Below are 23,306 nucleotides of genomic sequence, written 5' to 3'. Positions count from 1 at the left end.
ACATATATGGTTTAACAACATATACATGGTACTGAAAAATCAAGATCTGTCTCACAGTAGGAATGGATCTCTTTGACTGTAATTCTAAATTGGGAAATGTCAGTTTGTGTGCTATTAATGGGCTTTAGTTTTTGTTCGTTTGAAGCCGAGTTTGAGAGAGTGGATGAATTGTGGGTGATGATTCTCCAGTGGTCACTTCCTGTGGGGTATATGCATTGTGTGTGTGTGTGTGTGTGTGTGTGTGTGTGTGTGTGTGTGTGCTTGCCTGTGCCCAAAAGTGTTGGAGGTGCTGAGAGAGTAGGCCTTGTTTCCACTCAAGCTAAATGGAATATTGAGGTGTAATAGATTCACACGACAAAAACACACACAGTAGTGCATAACACACAGTTTCATTGGAGCCCCAACCCAACAAAATACTTAAGCACAAACTTTGAGACAAGATCTTTTCAATTCACATAGTGTCTATTTGAGTGTCTAGAAATAATATATTGCCAATTAAGACCAACACTGAGAACTTTACAGTTTGTCTTGTGAGTAATTCAATAAATGAGCGATAGAAGCATTTTTCATTTTCATTTCTCATCAAAGCTGTTTGACCCCTGTAAATGCTATACCTAAACACAGGAAGGAAGCATGAGAATAGAAGTACAAAGTGTACTGCTTGCACAAAACCCCTAAATGTTCATGTGTGGTTCAGCAAACACTGCAGTGAAGTCAACCTGAGGGTCTTTGCAGAAATGACGAGGAATGAACCCGCAACCTTGCAAAAAATTGTCTTGTGGTCCATGGAGGTTATTCAAAAACAGCTGACTAGAAACTCATTTGAGTCGCATTCATCTCTGAGCTTTTCTCTGTCCCTAATTTAGCACTGTTATCGGTTTAAGTTGTTCATAAATACTCATTATTAGAGAAAGTGAAGGAATATTATTTCGATTTTTTTGTTTTTGTTTGAATAATTAGCTCTGGAAATGTTCAACCAAAAAATCAACATAATTTCCAGAGACAACCAACCCACTATCACATGCAAATATTAGTGGCCATGGAAAAACCTCGACACAAAATGTAACTCATCTCAGAGTGCGAGACATCCTACCTTGATTCATTTTTGAAATCAACGACAGTTTTTGCAATTTACAATTTTTTATTGACCACATTTATTAACCATTATTTTTATATTACTCAGTCAATATGACCACTGATCCTATGAATATACAATCAGACTTTAAAGAAAATAAATATTTGTATTTAATCTACTTTCTCCTGATACAGAAGCATATTAGTGTTCATTCAATCTGAAACTCTTCTGCACGACTTTCCAAAATAACTTAATGGCCACAGGCAACTGATACATTCAAAATCAAATGTGAAGCAGACAAATTGCATTGCATTGAAGCTCTGAGGACCTCAGGGTAGTCCAGAGATTGCCGACCTCTTCATCTGAAATCACAATCATGCCCTTCATATGCATCACCTAATTGTCCTCCACGATCAGTTGATCTTGAAGAGGCCAAAATAGTTGCTGTGATAATTTTTGCTGATCAGAAGGGGGTGTGAGACATTGACAAACAGCCAATCGGACTGCTTGAGATGCTGAAGCGAGCCTAGATGACTGCCGGTCATCCATGGCTGTTTGCTCCCCGCCGTACAAAAGCCCTCTTGGTGATCTTCCATGATTGTCCGGTTGCGGCCGTTTCTCTGCCGACTCATTATGTGAGTGTAAGAGTCTCTGGGGTTGCACTTGGGTGAAAGAAACTCCACGCGGGAGTAAACGAAGTACAAACCGGTCATGTTGACCTGAAGGCCGCCGTTGATGTACTTGATGCCTTCTGTGAAGGCATCACCGAGATTTGCTTCCCACTTCAGAGTTCCAGCTGATCTGCTCTGGTCTGCATGACCTGAACAAAATATCCTGATAAGATACTGTTTTGTAGCAAAAATGTTAACATTTTGTTCAGCATGCCTTCTGGACCAGATCTTACCTATCAAGTGTGCAGCAGAGTTTTGTGTGTTCTTGTTCAGCTCAGCAGGATTCAGGCCTGTGGAATGATAAAGCAAGCAATCAGGTCATCATGTTAACCAGCGAAAATTTAGCACAGGATGAAGCTGATAATTGGTAACTTGGTCACACAACTCACCAACTTGTTTCTGTGGAGTGAGGCTCTGCATTTGTGCGGGTATTTCCTGTCATTGGAGGGAAGAAAAAAAGGGTCACAAATTGTTCGTTACACACATATTGTGCATTCAAAAATATTCTCAAACTGACACAAACAGGTCTTTTTGCAAACATAGATATATCTAAAGTTAATTGACTATTAGTTATGAGAAAGAGAGGCTGGTGTTAGGCTTCTGTACAGATGAAGTAGAAGATTTCCTGTAGCCTTGTGACCAGTGACAACAAGTTTTTTTCTCACTTGTAATTCTGTCCTATACTCAGTCGCGTGTACATGATGGAATGGAAACTGAAAAATTATACTTTCATGAACATCAGAGATTCAGATTACATAAACAAGAAAGCTCTTGGCTGCTTTCCAGGTGGTGTATGAATAACTATCTATCAAGGCTTACAAATCTTTTACAAATTGTGATGCGTCAATGTATATGTGGTTCAGTGTACTGTAAAGCATTTGGACACCTGAACATGGATTTTAATTCCACTGAATTTAATTAAAATAGCATCATTCTCAGAACTAATTTCCCGTCTGGTTCACACAGGTGTCCTGGCAGTGTAACCATAGGTGTAGCTCACCACATTAACTATTAACATGATCCAGTAACATTTGGTAACCAGAACGTATCAAAATACTTAATACAATATTATATATCTATTGTTTTTGTTTGTTCTTTTTGTGAAATGTTTCACTTTTGCTATCTTTCTTGAAATTAAATGTCACTTTATCAGATGTATTATAGATATAAAAATACATTCTTTTGATGATTTGAATGCATCAAAATACATTTTGGGTCACTGTATGTATATATATATATAAAATACACTGTTAAGTCGCTCTTACCTGTGTCAGCCGCTGCATTTCAGTCTGTAACCTCAGGATCTGATAGGCTCCCAGTCCCAGGGCTGCAAAAACCAGCAGAAGTATCAGTGTCAGTCCCCAGACTATCGTACCATTCATTCTCCCGCAGCCCCTTTTCTTCATCTCAGCTCGGGCAGGGGGGAAGGTCCAGCAGGGCACTGGTGATCTGGGCATCTGCTGGTGGTAATACCGATGTTGTTTAGGGTGACCTCTGCCAGAATCCACCATGAACACTGGCTGGGGTGAGTGGCCAAAGTTACCACTCATGTCTGCAGAGCCCAGAGGAGTGTGAGAAGGTGTGAGCAACGAGAGAGTGAGTGTATCTTGAGAAGGTTGTTGCTGAACATCAGTTTTTATAAAGGTCCTGCAGTGTGGTTAAGACTTCCCACCCACACTCGCACACACACACACACACACACACACACACACACACACAGGCAAGGTCTGTCTATCTCACTCATTCTCTGTCTCTGATCCTTTCTTTTTCTCATGCACACTGATGTATAAGGTGGACTATTATGATTTTTCTGGTCGGTGTATTAGCATTCGCATGCATTTGTAGCAAACCAACATGCATAAAGTCATATCTGAAAGGGGTATAATGATGACATCATGGACAGGAAACCATCTTGAGTCTTCTGTGCGCTTGCAGGCAATAACTGCTCTCGCAGTTATTAGTAACTGTAGCATACGAATAAAATATTTACAATATAAGCTTTACGATTTACTTCTTAAATAAACCCTTCAGCCCAAAATTACAGCTTTGTCATTTACATTTATCTTCACCCTCATGTAATTTAAAAACTAAACAAAAAAAGTGATTTTTTTTTTGTCTTTTTCACAAAATTATTAATAAACATTTGTCTGATTCATTAATGACAGGACCAGTGAATGCATGGGATCTTTTCAATATAACAGACTGAATTATTCAATCTCAAATTGGAGTAATATGGATTACATTTATGGTGCTTTTTAATATTTGCAGCCTAACCAGCCCTAACAAACTATGACACTGTTCGAATAAGACCTGTGTGAATATTCTTTAAAATTAATCTTTTGTTCCACAGAAGTAAGGAAGTAATGAATAACTGTAATTTTGGAGAGAACTGTGCCTTTCCTTGGCAACAGTTTGGTTTGAGCATTTGATAAAAGCCAAAACCTTTAGTGCATTTTTTTCATGCATTCAATCACATTCATCTATATGTCCATTAATGCACTAAAACAAATCAAAACTTGCTTTCCTGTAAGTTTCAGGCTCTTACATAGGTCAGTGTGGCATGTAATCTGCATAAGAGGCGAAGGATTGCTTGTGACCTAGAAAGAGTTCTTCAGAAGGGCCACGTCTTTTTAAAGACCACCAGCATCCTGCCAGCCATCACATAACGTACGAAGGTTGACTGAGAATAGAATCTTTAGAGCAAGTTGTCAAAAGGGTTACTTTGATTGTGACACGGCCTTCTGTGTCAAACCCACCACTCATTCACAGTCTGATGGTGTGACATGCTATACTCCATTTAAACTATTTTACACAGCAGTTGCTAATCCTGCTATTGTTATGCATAACTATATCCATTTAATATTTAACATTTGTCCATTTAACAATTAATTGAAGGAATTTTTTTTTCATTAGATAGATATTAGAAATGGTTAAACTAGAAATGGTGACTAATGGTATTTTTCTACATTATGTTCACTTGCAACATTTTTTTTTTATGTCTATAGGCACAAACCTATAGACTCAACACGTAATAATCCACATGTGCATGACGTCACTGTTTTCCCAAATTAACTTACAGGGAGACGATAATGTTATATTTTTAAAAAACTTGCACTTTGAAACCCGTTTTCAAAAGTTTGTGTTATGTAAATAAGTGACCAGAATGCATTAAAGGTTTTCCGGTTTAAGTTGAAAACTGTCGTGCAAACGCCCCCTTAGAGGCTCTGTATTAATACAACTGAAAATGTGCCAAACCCTGAACCATTTACTTTCAATAATAATATGCATCAAGACCTATCAAATAAAAATCTCATAAGCTATCTAACCATTAAAGACTTTTGCGTGAGTGTTTGTAAACAGTGATGCAGCAGAAAATTAGTTTCAGTAAACCCAATCTCACATAACACTAAAGAACAGGAGCTGCCACATGAAACGGTCTGTCTGTGCATATGAACGTGTGCGAACGCTTTCGATCCTGCAGCATGCAATCTCAGGGGTCTGCATGAGAATGGTTAGGGCTGTGATAGTGAGATGAATAATGTGGTTGAAACCAAGCGGGGGAGGAAAAGGCATCACCCTTACCTGCTGCATGTCATCGTCGTTAGGCCTTCCTGGAAAAATCAGCCGTTTTTGTCAGTAGCTTGGCCTCCCTCTCATATACCCATTTCTCAGGCTGTTCATGATGAAGAATGTTAAAGCATTAGTATTGTAATAAATTACACAACATGTACCCTTTTGTGTTCCTTTTCCCCCAAAGTGCTCCCTCTTCCCACTGTTTTAAGTCCTTGGATATGTATCGCCTGTTTGCATTCGAGGAGTTTCAGCTGCTGCAGTGTAAGCTCCCCAACGGCAGAAACTTGCATTTCTGGAGTTTGGAGTTCTGAATTTATCAGTCATCTGAGTGGAGATGCCACAAAAATCATCAAATGGAATATTGTGTTCATATTGCACACATGATGCTGCAAAAGCCAGTAATTAAATAATTTACCATAAATGTTGAAGTTTAATGTTTGCTTCAAACAAATGCACTTAGTTATAGAATTTGGGGAAATATTTTAAACTCAAAACTGTTATAATAGAATTATTTTATAAAAATATAAAATCAAATATCTAACCTTAATATCTAAACTTTAACTGAAAGTTAATAAAATATTAAAAATTATTTCTGCCAAGCCAACATCCCCCATTTTCAGTATAACTTGGTGTACTAGAGTAACTAAAAATAAAACTGAAATAAAATTGAATAAACAATTATATGGACTAAAATTAAAATGAAAGCAAAATAGAAAGATAACAACTAATTCGAAATAATTCTAAAAATCTATAATACCTCAATGACACTAAAATAACACTGTTTAGTGCTTTTTTTTTATTTGTGATTGCTATTTTAATGTTCATAACTTGATTGAAGATGATGAGGATTTCCAAATGCTATATGGTTTATATTGATTCATTTTCATATTTGTACTGGGTAAAATACATGAGTTAAGGTTAGGTTAAGGTGGTTCAAGGTTAGTACCTAATTATTACCACATTTTTGTCATTAATTTGATAAGTACATACATGAGGAACAGGACTGTCAAATAAAGTGTGACCAAATTTTATTAAGCTTTAAAAGCAACTATAATTGAATATTGAATTGAATGAGTCTGATTTACTAAGCATGTTTCAATAATGTTGAAATATGTGTTTAAATACATGTGTCATGTCCAATCATTGAAGCATTGTGGTACATTTGAAATGTAAACTGCAAGTAAAGCCTTTTCCAAGGCATTGCAATGTCACGGATGAGAAGAAAGCCAAAAAAATTTTGGTTGTAAATTCCGCAGAGGAAATATTTGCTTATTTGACAATTGACGTGTGTAGTAGTTGCATCAGTTTCCTTACTTCACCTCGCAGGTATGGGAAACACTGTCTGCAGTGTGAGCAAACATTGCTAATGGTGCTAGAATTCACACAAGCATATTCTGAATGAGCAAGACATCACCACCGCTGCTTGGTAACAATGGTTTTCTCTTGCTCAGTTTCCCAGAAGTGTTGCCTTGCTAAGCAATTCTTACTGCTGATGTACGAGGGGTTTTGGGGTCGAACCGTGGGCCGCAGCATGAAGCCTGTTACCAAACTGAAGGAAAAATTATGTATTTTTTGGTGAACGCAGACATCTTTCTGTCTCTCTCTGACTCAGCATCTTTGCACATACTGAACTTTTAAAAGTCTCGCAGTCATTTTAATCAGGCCTCTTGTGGTGCACGCATTATCAAAACTCATGTCAATCTGAAACTTTGGGGTTTGTATAGCAATACTCTCACATCAATGGTTCTGTGCACTTTTAAGTTCATCAAAGTAAATTTTTCAGCAAATAGTATTCTTGAATTGACTACATGGTGCTTTAATGATTAAAAACAAAAGCCGTTGAACCATTACTTTAACAGGTCTTCAGATCAGTGTTTTGTTTTCTGTAATGTTTAAAACACCAGTACATCACTGATTTCGTCAAGTACAAGTGAATAAATTGTAAACAGAATGTTTGTTGTCCCTTAAAATGTGGCATCAACCTGTAAAAAAAAAAACCTTTGTGGTTGAAATTGAAACTTTATACATACTGAAGATGTACTTATCAGATAAACGTATGTAACAGTAAACACTTCATATTTTGTTTTTGGTAAGTAATCACTAATATCCTATTCAGAATTCTACTCTAACCACACCTCAACCATTTCCGTTCTCTTCTTAACTCTGCTTAACACATTCATAACTGGAATAAACTAGGTTAAGACAAATAGTATAAACACAAACACAGGTGATTTACAGCTTTCAAGGTTCACTCGAAAATGTTTTACTTTCAAGTTTCACTTTCATGCATCAGATATTATATTTTGAATATCAGATGTTACATTTTAAAGGGATAGTTTGCCCAAACATGAAAATTCTGTCATCATTCACTCACCCTTGTGTCGTTCCAAACCCATAAGTTCATCTTCAAAACACAAACTAAGATATTTGTAATGAAACTTAAAGGGGTCATATGATGCGATTTCAAATTTTCCTTTCTAAACCGCATAAACACATTTCATTACACCAAATACACAAAATAATGTTCTTTTTAGCAACATCATATGACCCTTTAAGAGGTTTCTGTCTCTCCATTTAAGACCAGGTAACCAAAGCATAAAAAGGTCTTTAAAAAGTTATAAAGGCATCATAAAGTCAATCCATATCAATTTAGAGTTTTAATCCAAGTTCTCTGAAGAGACACATTTTTTTTTATTTGATGAACAGTTTATTTAGGCTTTTATTTGCATATAAACATACATATAGCAAATCCCATATGATAAACATGGACTTTTGTGTGTCACATGCTAAAACAAACCTCACTGGTTCTTGTGTGTGCAAATAAATCTGTTCCAACAATAAAAAGACTTGAATTAAGCCGGTCGATTCCAGTTTTGGTTACCTGGATTTTCAATGGAGGGACAGAAACCTTTCAGATTTCATTAAAAATATCCTCATTAGTGTTTTCGAAGATTATCTAAAGTCTTATGGGTTTGGAACGACACGAGGGTGAGTAAATGATGACAATTTACATTTTTGGATGAACTGTCCCTTTAAATGTGCAGAACCATGTATTTCACGGAAAACATAATAATAATAAAAAAAAACTATAAGGAATGTTTCATCAGCTAATGAGCATAATGATATTTAATAATTTCACAAACTGAAGTCTAAATGCATTTCACTCAACTATATCTCTTCATCTGAGGACGACGAGTAGCAGCCGAGTCCCAGTAAATGTTCACTTTTACTCTGGGCTGTTTCAGCACTGGATGGCTGACGTGTAGCTTCTTTTGCTGCTGTCTGTGCTAGCGGGAGGCTGTGGAGGTTGGGCAGGCCGGTGAGTAGCACTCGTGTCAGTGTACCCGTGTCCTGCTGCTGCCCGGCGAGAGCCACACGTGAACTGGCCACCGCCACAGCAAGTCGGGACTGATCGAAGCACAACGGGTGGTCCTGGTCTGGGAGGTCTGAGGCTCTGGTGGTAGCAGGAGCTGATGGGGTGGGTAGTTCTTGTATATTACTGTGAGATGTGCGGTTTCCTGCTTCCTCTGGGTTGGTGTCCTCATTAACATCCTCTTCTTCTCTGCTGGGGCCGCTTGGGCTGTGGAGGCACAGTTTTTTAGCTAAAAAAAAAAAAAACAGAATCATGACTACATTTAAATGCACATCATTTTCCTATTTAGGTCTATATTTTGGCTATATTAAGGTCTACAATAATTCTGATGTTTACATGGTTTACATGATCCACAGCTTCTTGAATATCCCTGCGTACATATAATCAGCATGGCATCATGACAATGTAGGTCAAGATGTTTCTTTTAAAGGAATAATCCACCCAAAAATAAAAAATTGCTCATTTACTCACCCTCAGGCCATCCAAGATGAAGAGTTCATCAGAACAGATTTGGAGAAATTTAGTGCAGTGAATGGGAGTCCAAACAGCTGATAAAAACATCACAATAATCCACAAATGTGACCCTGGACCACAAAACCAGTCTTAAGTCGCTGGGGTATATTTGTAGCAATAGCCAAAAATACATTGTATGGGTCAAAATTATTGATTTTTCTTTTATGCCAAAAATCATTAGGATATTAAGTAATGATAATGTTCCATGAAGACATTTTGTAAATCTCCTACCATAAATATATCAAAAATGTATTATGATTAGTAATATGCATTGCTAAGGACTTCATTTGGACAACTTTAAAGGCGATTTTACTCAATATTTAGATTTTTTTTTACACCCTCAGATTCCAGATATTCAAATAGTTGTATCTCGGCCAAATATCGTCCTAACAAACCATACATCAATGGAAAGCTTATTTATTCAGCTTTCGGATAATGTATAAATATCAAATTCAAAAAATGTACCCTTATTACTGGTTTTGTGGTCCACGGTCACAAATAATTCACACGACTCCAGTCCATCAGTTAATGTCTTGTGAAGTGAAAATCTGCAAGTTTGTAAGAAACAAATCCATCATCAAGACGTTTTTTTTATTTCAAACGAGTCCTCTATCCATAATATTTCTTTCTCCAGTAAAAAAAAAAAAGTTGTGTCGTCTGAATCAGAAGAGAAATATACACAGATCAAGCACCATTTATAAGCGAAAGCAGTCCAAAATATCTCTAAACAAATATGTCAGTGGATTTTGATGTGAGAGTACAACAAGGAATGGACTTTTTCCACTGGAGGAAGCGCTATTATGGATTATGGACTCAAGTCATATTTTAGCCAGAAGCAACAGTTTAATGAATGAATGAATGAATGAATTATGCATTTATTTTGTACACCCAAAGTGCTTTACAATCATGTGGGGGGGGTCTCTCCTCAACCACCACCAGTGTGCAGCATCCACTTGGATGATGCGACGGCAGCCACAGGACAACGGCGCCAGTGCGCTCACCACACACCAGCTACATGTGGAGAGGAGAGAGAGTCATAGAGCCAATCAAGTGGATGGTTTAAAGTTAAACTATTTGATTTGTTTCTTACAAACACACAGCAGCTTTTCACTTCACAAGACATTAACTGATGGTCTGGAGTTGTGTGGAATACTTGTGGATTATTCTGATGTTTTATCAGCTGTTTAGACTCTCATTATGACGGCACCCATTCACTGCAGAGGATCCATTGGTGAGCAAGTGCTAAATTTCTCCTCTGTTGAAGAAACTCATCTAGATTTTGGATGGCCCGAGGGTGAGTCAATTTTCCACAAATTTTCATTTTTGGGCGAACTATTCCTTTAAACAGGCAATGCTGGCATTGTCTAATAAAGACTGGTACTAAAATAGCATAAACTGACAGGTGTTTTGATTGCTGCCTGGATCCTGCCTCCTCTTGGCATATGCTCGAGGTTCCCAAGGCTTGTGTTTGCAGGTAGGGTCCAGGGAGCGTAGTTTCTTCAGGTAACGTTTGTATTCGGTCTCCAGTTCCTCAATATGCTGACGGAACTCATCTATCTTCCTCTCTGGGTAGTGAGATAACTGCGACTGCTGCAAAATACAGATGCTCAGATATAACTATTTGCAACTATTATCAGATATCAACAAATCGACGGATAAAAGTCTTCTCTTACCCAAATGTGTGAGACTCATGATCAAACAGAACATACATTCCACTTTTTGGTTTATGCATGACATGCAATGGATGCACAAGATCAGTATCAAAAACTGAGCTTGTTTTGGCCATGTATACTCACAAGTTTCATCTAATATAACTGGCATGATACAAACATATAGCAAGACATAGTTTAAGTACACTGGCATGACCCAGCTGATGGGTCATTCTGCTAGTTTAACTGTAAGGCTTCAAGCTTATTACCATGTCAGGAGTTAACCTCTTATCTGGTCATCATATCATAGGCCTGAATCTGATGAAAATAAGCACAGTTTTAGCTTGGTCTCTCAGCCTGACCAGTTGAAAAGGGCCCCAAACCCTTCAAAACCAGCCAACACACCCACCTAACCAGGACGGGAGACCAGCAAACTAGCAGAGCTGGGTAGATTACTTACAAATTGTAATCCATTACTGATTCCAAATTACATGACATAAATTGTAGTTAGAAACGTAAACCATTACATTACACATTTCAGGTAATATAATCAGACTACTTTTTGATTACTTTTGACCTAACTTGTTTATCACATTGATTTAAATAGGATAATCTTGTACCATATTGATATAAAAATACAAAGAGTAAGAAGATAATTCGTTGTAATTAACAACAAAGTGCATTAAACGTTATATTACGCCAAGGTTTCCCAAACTGGGGTTTGTAAAGGTACTGCAGAGAATTTGCGAGTTTAATGAAAATGTAATCATTAATTAAATCATAAAAATGTCAAATTAAAATAAATCATTGTAAAATAACATAAATCGAAAAATAAAACAATGAATTGTTTTATTTGTTTACCTGCATGTCATGTGACCATTAACCAAAGTCAGAGAACTGTGGACATGCAAATGTGATACTTAATTATTAAATTTATTTTAAAGTTTCAGGGGTACTTCATATTAGGTTAAAGAGGTTCAGATGACAAAAAAGTTTGGGAATGCCTGCATTACATGTAAATAAGAAATAATGTGAATTTGTGCATTTTATTGCTTGAAAGACAAAAGCCTTCCAGAGACATTGTAATAGATGGTGAAATAACCAACTGAGTGATCATTCAAATGAACATTAATGTGTTCATCAGTAGTTGATGCAATGTTGAAACACCTAATATGATTTTTGTAAATCCAGTGGTCAAATGTCACATGCTGTGTAGCCACCTGACTAGTGAACTTTGTGTGAATGTCCACAAAACTGGAAAACTTTCTGAGTGTATATAAGCAGTAGGTTATTTTAAAAAGGAACATTTAAAAGATGAAAAAGAGGAATTGGGGATGATCAATAAATTATGAATAATTTATTGCTATTGTGTAATCATGTAATCAATAAAAAAGTAACTGTAGTCAAATGTAATTTATTAATGTATTTCTCATTTTTAAAATATCTGTTCTGTTAAAATCTCAAGGGACTGCTGAGGCCGGTAAATACTACAAGAACAGCATTTACCCCCCAAACATTTATTCCAAATTCTAAAATAATTATTAATAATATTGTTAAGGAACCAGACTTGTTTAGAGGAATTGGAACCATATATATTTTTTTTAATATTCATGATTCTCATAGTTATTTTATATTTAAAAATAATTATGAATTTAATCCGTAAATATGCATATATTAATTGGAAATTAATTGTTGTTATTTAAAGTAAAGCACATTCTGTACGTTACAATGTTCAATGATTGAAAGTTGCAATGCTACCTCTGCAAAAAAAGCTTCATTTAATTTAAATGAAATTAAATTATTTAGACGTTTCGTGTATGTATTATAGATTTTTTTTTCCTTTCTTTTGTGCCTTGTGAAGTGTGGTTTCGTCCGATAAAGTGTATTCGCCGACAGATGGTAGCCTTCTATTTTCCTACTTTTTCCGTGTATGATCAGTACCTGCAGACAGTACTCTATCTCCTTCTTGATGCTCGGCATCCACTTCTTCACTGCTGCCACTGAGTTTAACGTTGCCTGCGTGTCAAAGGGTCCATTATTAAACAAGACAATGTTGTCATTTATGGCAAGCGGCCTCGTTGAAATGATAAAATACATGGCAACGAAAGAGATTTCTTACAAGCTTTGGCCTTGACACGTGGACATCTTTAATGCGACCCTCTGGAAACAGAACACAGATGCATTATGCCGCAAACTGACCGAGTGCAACAGAATGGGAGAACACGTTGGCTTTACGCAGGCATTTATAGCGACTGCATTATCCGTCGTTTCACATTAGGGTCAATTCACTTGGCGTAAACAAACCATAAATGCGTCTCATACCCTCTCTCTCTTTCTGGAGCCACAGTCTGTTGAGTCTGCCACACTGCTTCTCTTCGTTTCTCGCCATTCCTGAATCATTTCCATCAACACGGGGTCACGTGACACGGTATTTCTTCTTCTTCTTGTTGTTGTTGCTTTACGGCGGATCGCAGACGTATAAGTGCATTACCGCCACCTATCGCTCAAATGGACCATTGACACTATCTACAATCTCCTGATTAACCTACCAACCCACATACAAACACCCTTGATTCTTGTACCCGCTTAGAGTCTTCATAGAGCTTCATCCGGCGCTGCGTGTTCAGCTCCTCCGTCCACCCTCTTAAACGGCATTTGGAAAGAGAGAGAAAAAAAAAACACTTATACTTGTTTGTTCAAACCAGTTCTTCCCAAATACTGTAACAATGATTTAATGTTTCTTCCTGGATTTAATACATTCTTCATTATAAACTGCTCACCCTTATTCTCTAGTTCATCCTTCAACTCATTTCTTTCAACAGTATATTTCCTACAGTACATTATGTTCAACTGTTTCATTAACGTCACATACCTCACATAGTCCTGTTGGATGTTTACTTATTAAATGCATTGTAATGTTCAACCTTGTATGCCCCAATGGCAACCTTGTAATCATGTTCTCCTCAGTTCTGCTCCAACCTGATACTCTTCCCTTATCCACTGTTGATTGTATATGATACAAATGCCTACCTTTGGTATCTATGTCCCAATACTGCTGCCATCATTTCCAAATATCCATTTTGATAATTGATTTAATTTCTGACCTACTAAGAGGAATTTTAATATCAACTATTTCTCGTTCTATGGCCTTTTTTGCTAAATTATCTGCCTCTTCATTACCTCTCAACCCAATGTGAGCCGGTACCCACAGAAACTGAACTTTTATACTGTTTTGCTTAAGTGAATATAATTCTTGAAAAATCTCTATTATCATATCTTGCCTTGTTTCTGACTTCTGCTCATTCAAACTTATTAGGGCTGAACTTAAATCTGAACATATTACTGCCTTGGGTATTTTAACTTCACTAATCCACCTTATTGCCATAATTATTGCAAATATCTCTCCAGTGAACACTGATAAACCATCTGATATTCTACTGCTCTTATTTACTTTTAACTTCGGTATTACAAATGCAGAGCCCACATGACCTGTTTTTGTATCCTTTGAGGCATCTGTGAAAATGTGCATATATTCTCCATACCTTGACCCCATATATTCCCTTACATCACATACCTCTGTTTCGTAAGCCCTTTCCTTTTGCCTTCTTTCTAATAAACTAAGATCAGCTTTTGGTTGGGGCATAATCCACATTGGCACTGGATATCCTACCTCTTCCAGTCTCATATCTCTTACTAATTTCCCCACTCTCCAACCAAAACTATTACACTCTTTCTTCTTGTGTTCCCAACTAGGTCTTAACACTTTCTTTGTAGGGTGATTTCCACTCTGACCTCTTAAATTTGCCCAATAGGATTGTGGAGCGTTTCTTACTTCTCCAGTTTCGGCTCTTCGAGGAGAGATGGGAGAAATGCCATTACAGATAAGAAGACAACACTTAATAGTAACTGTTGTCTTCTTATCTGTAATGGCATTTCTCCCATCTCTACTTGAAGAGCTGAAACTGGAGAAGTTAGAAACGCTCCACAACAAATTCTTAGGGCTTGAGACTGAATTCTATCCAATTTAATGAAATTAGATTTATTTGCAGAGCCATATACTAAACAACCATAATCCATTAATAATAATAATAATAATAATAATAATTTTTAGTTGTCACAAGTACGGTTTGAGTAAGTATAATTATAAATGTTAAGTCAAACGTCCGATTATAGGCTATGCAAACGTGTGTTTTCTCTAAAAGTGGCGTTTTATATCAAACGTTTCAACAAAACCATCTTAAAGTAGACGTTTTGTGAATTCTGTCCCCAAAACTGACATTTCAAGGCATGAATGGATTAATGCTCAGTAGTTTTTTTTTTTTGTAGGCAAGACTTTAAGTTATGCCTTTACAGAAATTGTCTTCTAAAAAGAAATATAGCCTGAGAAATATGTATTAGAGTAAAACGTGTGACTAGCTAGCGCCGTTTTCCCATATTTACATCAGCTCTTCTGCTCTTTTGTGCATCTAACCTCAGAAATTGCATGTATTATATCATATATTTTAGATACTGTTAAAATGCGAAGTTCCTAAATACTGTGTTTGAGGGACACCTATTGACGAAACTACGAATTGCTTTATTAGATCAACGATAAGTATACAGTAGCCTACATTACTACCATTAAGTGTTAGGTAATACTAGTGTACGTTATGCTAATTATGACAGTTTCTGTTGTACTTTAAATGCAATGTTTGTAAAAATTAGTCTAATGATGCAGAAAAGTGAAAGCTGCTAGCTACTTATGACCTTCTGATAAACATATTTATGCTACAGTTTTGTATGTTTAGTTTTATTTTACAAGGAACATCTTCCTCTTTAGCAGGGTACTTATGTTCTGGTGAGCCTGTGTTTCCTCTGCCTCTGCCACCTGCAGGGCTGTTTTATTCACATTATTAGTTGCCTGTAGGTTCGCTCGTTCTCCATTTGTCCAGTTTATTAGTCTCTGTACTGTTCCAACATGCCCGTCACGGCAAGCGCAGTGCAGCGGTGTGTCTTTCTTGTTATCCATTGAGTTGATCTTCGCTCCGTTCTCCAGTAAAAGGCCCACCAGCAGCTCATGGCCATGCTCTGCAGCTAAATGCAGAGGAGTCCTCCTCCACACGTTCTTATCATCCACATTCTTGCTCTTACCAGATGCAAGAAGAACACCAGCTGCTCTTTCCTTCCCGTTTCGAGCAGTGTGATGCAGAGGAGAGCAGCCATCCATGTCCTTAGCTCCAACTTTAGCTTTACCAGCCAGCAGCACTGAAACTGCCTTAGTGTGTCCCTCCATTGCAGCCAGGTGCAGTGGGGTCTTCTTCTCTTTTTCAGTGGCATTGGCGTCACTCCCAGCAGCGAGCAGCAACTGTATGACGCTCACTTCACCTTGTGCTGCCGCACAGTGTAGTGCTGTTCTTCCCTGTTTGTCTTTGACATGGATGTCGGCCTTGCCCTCCAGCAGTTGGGCGACCGCTTCAGTGTGGCCGCTCTGGCTGGCGAGGTGCAGGGGAGTAAGCCCATCCTGGGTGACAGAGTTAATCTGAGCCCCCACACGCAACAACAGTGCCATCAACGCTGGCTGGTTATGTACTGCACTTAGATGGAGAGGGGTCTGATCTTTAGGGCCAGTGATATTGGGGTCTATGCCCTTATCCAACAATATCTGGGGCAGAACAGAAGATATCACATTTTGTATTAAAATAAATATCACTTAACATGTAGTTTAGTGTCCCAAAGGGCAATTTATTAGTCTAATTCTCTGTTTCAGGGCTTTTAAAAACTTTTTGATGCCCAGGATGATGCCCCCAAATATGATGACATCAGCTTTCATCACCCATAAAAATTGCATTTATTTTCTCCATATGCTTTAGATAATTCTTTAATGCACCCCTGCAAAGGACCCAAAATATAAAGGCAGCTGTATAATTTCATAAATAAAACACCTTCAAATTCTGTGAGAACCGTATTTATATATGTGATGTTATAAACATAACATGTTTTCTTTCTAAATTACAAACACATTATTTTGTGTTTGTTTGTTTGCCATTATAAAAAAAATATTAAAATATTATTCGGAAAATGTTAATCTTGTAAGTTGCAGCATTTCCCCCTACTAAGTAATAATAGATGTATACACCTTTAAAATAGTAAATACATAAAAATATCAATATGAAATCAAATAAATTATTTATTAACATATTTATTTTATTATATATACTAAATGTGTATTTAATTATGGTTTACTGACTTTATTAATAATTTTTTTTTTATTAATTAAAGACTAGGGCTGTCAATAGAATAAAATGATCATAATCAGTCTCTTGATTTCTGACCAGAAAGCAGAATAAAACAGTAAATATCAAATATCAAATCAGTATCAATATCAACTTCATTAAACAAAATAAATGAATTAATGAATAAATAAATAAATATTGCATTCAATTATTGAATTAATTAAAAGTTAACTCTGGGAGCCCTAAAAATAAATTTTTAAAATCTTATTGTCTATTTTTCCTCTAAAATCCTTCATGAACCCCAACACATTCCTCATGTGGACCCCACAACTCCATTTTGAATATCCATGCTCTACTCTAAATCTAATTTAGACTTGACTACTAGTTGTGAACAAACAATAGATGATAAATAATTATTTTAAATATGATAAAGCATTTATTTATTTATTTTATTTCTTTAATAACATGACATTTTTAAAAAGTAATTTACCTGTGCTATTTGCATACTGCCGCTTTGGATAGCCAAGTGAAGACCAGAGATCTGGTTTGGTAGTCTCTCATCCAGTCTGGCCTTTTTTGAGACCAGTACTTTGAAGGCCTCAGCATTTCCCAGCTCTGTGGCTAGAAGCATAGGTGTGTATCCAAGCTCATTACAACTATTAACATCCGCACCATGATCAATAAGCGCAGCCACGACCCCGTCCAAGTTCCTCCGTACCGCTTTAAAAAGAGCTGAGGTGATCTCATTCTGAGACATGGACTTCTGGACATACTTCAAAAACAGAGAGAGTAGAGACTTCCTGTTCAGCTCAAAAGCAGCATCCACAATCACAGGGTCCACCTGGGCTCCGGCCTTCAACAGCACGGCGGCGGTTTTCTCATTTCCATGGCGGACAGCGTGATAGAGAGCCGTCTTCCTTCGGCCATCTCTGGTATCTACTAAAGCGCCGTTTCGCAGAAGAACCTGTGCCAGTGTTGCGTCATCCTCAATGGCTGCCATGTGCAGAACTGTTGTCTGGTTCTTGAGGCTTTTCTTCTCCTCATGCACTAGAGCTTTGACCGTACTCTCGTGTCCATTTTGAGCAGCCAGATGCAAAGGAGTCTTTGACATTTGGTCAGTTGCATGGATGTCTGCACCAGCCTTCGCAAGGGCCAGAGCAACAGCAGTATGGCCTCGTTCTGACGCTCTGTGCAGGGCAGTACGACCCTCCCTGTCCTTAAGGTTCAGTTTCAACCCTTGTCTGAGCAGAAAGTACACAATTGCCTCCTTACCATGTTCAGCAGCGAGATGCAGCAGAGTATCAGTGGACGAGAGAGCAGTATTGACATCCAAACCTTTGAGCAGCTCCTGGAGGAGATATACATCACCTGAGGATATGGCTTTGAGGATGGCATCATGCTCACTTTCAGCTTTGGGGATTTGATTTATTTGTTCTGTTGAAGATGTAGCCTTATTTGTTATTGAATTCGGTTGGATTCTTTCAGGAGTAAGCTCCTTGTTGGATTTTGAGTATTTGACAAGACCTTGTTTGTCCTTCTCCAGCAGATATCCTATCAGCTGTCTCCGTGCATCTTTAATGCCCTCATTAACCCCTCCTACATAAGTTCTCATATGCTGGTAAAGGTCAGGCTCCACTCGTTTCAGACAAGGGTAGAAGAAGATACGGCAGGCGCGCTCTCCTCTCGAGATCAAGATGTTTAGCATCCTGGAGTTCTTTTCCTCTCGCACAGTGATGCTGGACATCAGTGCTCGGCTGTCGGGTTGAAGAACGCCATTTGAAATGAGGAGATCCAGCAAATCCTCTGTATTCAAAATGCCACTGACCAGCTCGTTTTTCTTCATCCGAATTACTTCGATCGCATAGGGATTGGTAAAGCTAGTTGAACCCATGTCAGCCTCTAAAGGAAAGCAGTGAGCTTCTGAAAACTGAAATGTGTGGACCTGACAAAGCAGAGCTGCTCCTAAAAGAACTTCATTCTCTTCATCACTAAGAACAAACTGTCTCTTAGCAACAAGATATAAAGTAAACAAAAGTAAAAATCAGAATTGCTATTTGTAACGTCCTGATATAAATTATTAATATTTAAAACCGTGAAGCAATAAAAAGCACATTGGTGATCTATTTTGGTAATTACATTTGAACATTTTTGATAAAATGAACCTGCTGCAGATGAATAGTCAATTTCTCTGTTTAGATTTCCTGCCTTATCTAATATTACAAGAAACTATACAACATGGATACTGTAACCATGACATGAATTGTCTTTTGTATTTGAGTTTATAGTGTTAGAACAACAGTGCCCCAGCAGTTTTTTCAGATATTACCACCCTTGTGAAAATGAAGTGAGCTTCATTGTATTTAATATGCACTTGTAATACACTCTAAAAAATGCTGGGTTGTTTCAACCCAATGTTGGGTCAAATATGGACTAACCCAACTGTTGGGTTAAAAAGTTAATTTAAAAATGTAACCAAAATTTAACCCAAAAGTTGGGTTAGTCCATATTTGACCCAACATTGGGTTGAAACAACCCAGCATTTTTTAGAGTGTATACTTCAAATTAATGAAATAAAAGGCCACCTAAGTGTACTTAAAGTACACTTTTAAATTATTATTTTTTTCATAATCCTTTGTGACTTTAAAGAAATGCACTTATTTTGATGTGTTGTCTAAGATACATTGGGTTAAATTTTGGTTACATTTTTAAATTAACTTTTAAACCCAACAGTTGGGTTAGTCCATATTTGACCCAACATTGGGTTGAAACAACCCAGCATTTTTTAGAGTGTATACTTCAAATTAATGAAATAAAAGGCCACCTAAGTGTACTTAAAGTACACTTTTAAATTATTATTTTTTTCATAATCCTTTGTGACTTTAAAGAAATGCACTTATTTTGATGTGTTGTCTAAGATACAAAAGCACTTGAAATATTAATATATTTTAAATGTACTAAATTGCAACTTCATCATTTATAAATATGTAACCACAAATATATTTACTTAGTCCTCCTACTTAAGTAGGTCAAAAAACACCTTCAGTTAATTGTATTTAATAGAAATGACTATAATTCATTTTCATTTATTGCAATTATATATAATATATAAATTATATATATTAAAATAATTATATATAATTATCTTATAATATTAGATTCAGTTCCCCCAAGGTATATTCTTGTAAAGTATTTTATTTCTGTAAAAAGTTATTTTTAAAAGTATGCTAAAATGTTTTTTTTTGTTTGTTTGTTTGTTTTTTTACAAGGGCAGAAGTTTATCTTTTTAAATTCTGCTACTTATGAGCAAATTGCAATACTTCTAAATGTTATTATTGCTATAAATGATACTTCTACTACACTAACAGGCTAATCTGACTGACACTTTTTCAAATATTGTACAAGGACCAAAAAAAAAGATCCTTTTCATGTTAAACTTATTGTCAAATTAAAACAAGTTCATTATGATTTTGTCATCTTAAAAGACAACATTTACTACGCATGACCACATGACATTGTGTAATATTTGTTCTGTAAATAGCATAAAGCAGGTCGCTTTCAGTGAAACATTTTTTTTTGTCAATAGAATATATGTAGTGCATTCTAGTAAAGTCCTTGCTTCACTTTGAGTTATTGCATTTTGATAATGCGCTGGATCATTGATCAACCCCCTCGTTCCCAAACTAAAAGTGCACTAAAGGTCTGTGTGTCAGTTTTATGGAGATTAGTCCGAGCCGAGGAGTTCCTCTTCCTGTAAGACACGCCCACTAGTTCAGATGACGTGGGTCTTCCGACCGCGCGCTTGCCTAATATGGACAGGTAGGTGCCGGTTTTCCGGTATGATGTCATCGTTTGCCTAGTTTTGGCAGTGAAATAAGAGGATCTAAAAGATGCTAAATATTAATCAGTGTTGGTGACCTGAATATGAAAATAGCGTTTTACTTGCCTCTTTTGTGTGTGGGGACACACGTAAAAAAGAAAGAAAAAGAAAATACAGGCTTGCTATCATAAGTGCGAATTAAAAACATTTCATAGGTATTTGACTAACGGAGAGATCGATTATGATCACTTTATGCATGTATATCATAGTCATTAATTTAAAATACGTTTTTTTTTTTAAAGATATTTTCGTTAAAAGTGATCATATAAATGCTGATACATTCACCCCCTGTAATGTGTTTTGTTGAAGGAAGACTGGTTTCTTTGGGCGTTTAGTCAAGCAGAAGTTACCAGTCTCTGAAAATCCCCATAACTGCTCTGAGCAGAATCCAAGAAACTGAAATCACAAACTTGTCATCTATCCAAGTGGCTGCTTCAGATTTACCGGATGCAAGCCGACGGCGCCCTCTACTGGTGCACAGAGGATTGCAGCTGAAAATTGCGTTTACTGAACACCTTTGTCGGCATACATGCACGAACCACAGAGAACTTTCTTTTTTTTATTTGACACAATGATTAGCCCATGATTAAAGCAATGCAATTTGTTTTAACAATGTACTACTACATTGAATAATTGTTTGTTTATTGCGGTGTTGCGATTGCATTTGAAAGTTAATCATTTCCCTGTTTTAATATATTTTATATAATTTGGATTTGACATTTCAACCAGTTCAGGTTCAGAATACGTATTGCCATATTTATTAGGCTACTATTGAATAACTATTATGGGTTTTTGACTATTATTGTTGTTTTTGACTTTTTTTTTTTTTACATCCTTTGCTTGTATTCAAACCTGTATGTGGACTGCCAAACAAGCGGTCTCTCCCAAAACATGTTTCTACAAGTTTGTCTTGGTGAACACACACACACACACACACACACACGCGCGCGCGCGCGTAAATGGGGACATTACATAGACGTCTAGTTTTTATATACAGATAGTTATACACTTTTTAACGTAAACCCACCCCTACCCCTACCCCTCACAGAAAGCTTTCTGCATTTTTACAATCTCAAAGATGGTGGTTCGGGGAGCCGACGTGACGTTGGGCATGTGCTGGTGATGCAGCTCGGCCAGTGCCCTCACGAAGCCATCCGCGAAGCCCTCCTGCTCGTCCGTCACGTTCCTGGGACACAGAAACTGGGTCGGAGTCGGCGTTGTAGTGATCAGGCCGTTGCTGGACTGGATGATGAGCCGCTCCAGCTCCGGCGAAGCCAGTTTGAGCAGCCCCACGTCGGGGGAGGTGAGGATGTCGTTGGCTTTGGCCCTCAGGTGGGGCTTCAGGTTGCCGGCGGGGTCGGTCAGATTCAGCGTCATGTTGTGTTTCAGAACCTTGTGGTTGTATCCAAAAGCAGCGCTGTCATGCTGAGAGAAAGCGCCGTTTAGAGAGTCATCGTAGAAAGTAGTTTCCATCTTGGTAGACATAGAAGAGAAAACGAAACGTTTTAGTTCGAAAGTAGTCTTTCACAAACTCAAGCACTAAAGCAAGTGTCCGCTTTCAGAAACAAGCGCCGCGCTCTCAGAGACAAAAGCGAGCAGAAGCGCAAAGTTCGTAAACTCCCCGTCCCGCGAGAAACTTACTGCGTAGAAGTGATCGCGCAGCGTCCCGAACGCTTCTTCTCGCGGACAGAACAATGATGTCATGCGCGCCGTCTCTTATTGGCTGGAGGCGATTTACTGGGCGTTCCACAATCTCAGATAAGGCGCGTTGCCTAGACGACCACCCAGAAGATTCTTCTTCTCGCGGTGGCTGATGGGATGAGGTAATGCTGTAAGTCGGAGAAGCGGTGCATTGTGGGATTACGTATTGTTTTTGAATATCTGGTTACCCGCTTAGCTGTTTTAGACCGTGGCAGTGGCGGGATACAAAGAAGCCGAGTTCTGTACAACGTGCTACTTTTATAACTCAAACTTCCACTTTAATAGTCGTCACGAGGTTTAGTTTGAGAAGAGGCAGCAAGTGCATGAAGAGTTGAGCAGTTTCACAAGACTCCTAATAACATGTAAACTGTCAGCATTCTCGGACAAGTTTTGATATAAATGGGAGTTGTTTAAATAGGTTAAAATACATTTTGTGGCGCCAAGGAACAGGGCAATAGTCTGGTGTTTTATGGCAAAGTGCATTTGCCCCGTCAGCGTCAGCCAATGGTTTTGAAAAGGGGCGTGTCTTATTGTGGAGCGACAGCGTGCCACGAGGTCCATCGGACGTCTCAGTGACAGTCTCTAGAGATCCTCTCAAAAGGACATACACCCACGTTAAACGTCACTGTTTAAACCACAACCACAAACTGATCGAAATCAAC

The 23,306-nt window shown here is 37.6% G+C and overlaps 4 protein-coding genes across 4 annotated transcripts; all 4 read right to left on the bottom strand.

The window, feature by feature from the left end:
* Nucleotides 1-1,428: 1,428 nt before the first annotated feature.
* Nucleotides 1,429-3,320, bottom strand: LOC107658160 (tumor necrosis factor ligand superfamily member 6-like). The gene is made up of 4 exons (XM_016446622.1): nucleotides 3,012-3,320; nucleotides 2,136-2,181; nucleotides 1,980-2,036; nucleotides 1,429-1,895 (listed from the first exon to the last, which is right to left on the bottom strand). Exons 1-4 carry the CDS (start codon nucleotides 3,294-3,296, stop codon nucleotides 1,489-1,491), a joined length of 795 nt encoding a protein of 264 aa, XP_016302108.1. The 5' UTR covers nucleotides 3,297-3,320; the 3' UTR covers nucleotides 1,429-1,488.
* Nucleotides 3,321-8,085: 4,765 nt separating this feature from the next.
* LOC107658158 (uncharacterized) lies at nucleotides 8,086-13,316 on the bottom strand. The gene is made up of 5 exons (XM_016446621.1): nucleotides 13,177-13,316; nucleotides 12,974-13,014; nucleotides 12,796-12,870; nucleotides 10,606-10,795; nucleotides 8,086-8,921 (listed from the first exon to the last, which is right to left on the bottom strand). The coding sequence occupies exons 1-5, from the start codon at nucleotides 13,241-13,243 to the stop codon at nucleotides 8,488-8,490; spliced, it is 807 nt and encodes a 268-aa protein (XP_016302107.1). The 5' UTR covers nucleotides 13,244-13,316; the 3' UTR covers nucleotides 8,086-8,487.
* A 2,327-nt stretch (nucleotides 13,317-15,643) lies between these two features.
* Nucleotides 15,644-18,957, bottom strand: LOC107658157 (ankyrin-1-like). The gene is made up of 2 exons (XM_016446620.1): nucleotides 17,557-18,957; nucleotides 15,644-16,495 (listed from the first exon to the last, which is right to left on the bottom strand). The coding sequence occupies exons 1-2, from the start codon at nucleotides 18,955-18,957 to the stop codon at nucleotides 15,644-15,646; spliced, it is 2,253 nt and encodes a 750-aa protein (XP_016302106.1).
* A 2,321-nt stretch (nucleotides 18,958-21,278) lies between these two features.
* Nucleotides 21,279-22,633, bottom strand: LOC107658152 (transcription factor AP-1-like). The gene is made up of 3 exons (XM_016446616.1): nucleotides 22,585-22,633; nucleotides 22,012-22,416; nucleotides 21,279-21,320 (listed from the first exon to the last, which is right to left on the bottom strand). Exons 2-3 carry the CDS (start codon nucleotides 22,414-22,416, stop codon nucleotides 21,279-21,281), a joined length of 447 nt encoding a protein of 148 aa, XP_016302102.1. The 5' UTR covers nucleotides 22,585-22,633.
* Nucleotides 22,634-23,306: the final 673 nt, after the last annotated feature.

The sequence above is a fragment of the Sinocyclocheilus anshuiensis genome, unplaced genomic scaffold (assembly GCF_001515605.1).
Source record: "Sinocyclocheilus anshuiensis isolate Anshui unplaced genomic scaffold, SAMN03320099.WGS_v1.1 scaffold279, whole genome shotgun sequence".
Taxonomy (NCBI): domain Eukaryota; kingdom Metazoa; phylum Chordata; class Actinopteri; order Cypriniformes; family Cyprinidae; genus Sinocyclocheilus; species Sinocyclocheilus anshuiensis.
This window is presented reverse-complemented; position numbering and strand designations above follow the sequence as displayed.

What these genes read in the sequence shown, in the direction of transcription:
- LOC107658160 (XM_016446622.1), bottom strand. Translation starts at nt 3,296, where the DNA reads ATGAGTGGTAACTTTGGCCACTCACCCCAGCCAGTGTTCATGGTGGAT. An exon ending in AAATGCAGCGGCTGACACAG is followed by an intron (nt 2,182 to 3,011) that starts GTAAGAGCGACT and finishes CTCCAATGACAG; the next exon opens with GAAATACCCGCACAAATGCA. An exon ending in CTCTGCTGCACACTTGATAG is followed by an intron (nt 1,896 to 1,979) that starts GTAAGATCTGGT and finishes TATTTTGTTCAG; the next exon opens with GTCATGCAGACCAGAGCAGA.
- LOC107658158 (XM_016446621.1), bottom strand. Translation starts at nt 13,243, where the DNA reads ATGGCGAGAAACGAAGAGAAGCAGTGTGGCAGACTCAACAGACTGTGG. An exon ending in GCTCCAGAAAGAGAGAGAGG is followed by an intron (nt 13,015 to 13,176) that starts GTATGAGACGCA and finishes TTCTGTTTCCAG; the next exon opens with AGGGTCGCATTAAAGATGTC. An exon ending in AGATAGAGTACTGTCTGCAG is followed by an intron (nt 10,796 to 12,795) that starts GTACTGATCATA and finishes TGTATTTTGCAG; the next exon opens with CAGTCGCAGTTATCTCACTA.
- LOC107658157 (XM_016446620.1), bottom strand. Translation starts at nt 18,957, where the DNA reads ATGGGTTCAACTAGCTTTACCAATCCCTATGCGATCGAAGTAATTCGG. An exon ending in GCAGTATGCAAATAGCACAG is followed by an intron (nt 16,496 to 17,556) that starts GTAAATTACTTT and finishes GTTCTGCCCCAG; the next exon opens with ATATTGTTGGATAAGGGCAT.
- LOC107658152 (XM_016446616.1), bottom strand. Translation starts at nt 22,416, where the DNA reads ATGGAAACTACTTTCTACGATGACTCTCTAAACGGCGCTTTCTCTCAG. An exon ending in GAACCACCATCTTTGAGATT is followed by an intron (nt 21,321 to 22,011) that starts GTAAAAATGCAG and finishes GATTCTGCTCAG; the next exon opens with AGCAGTTATGGGGATTTTCA.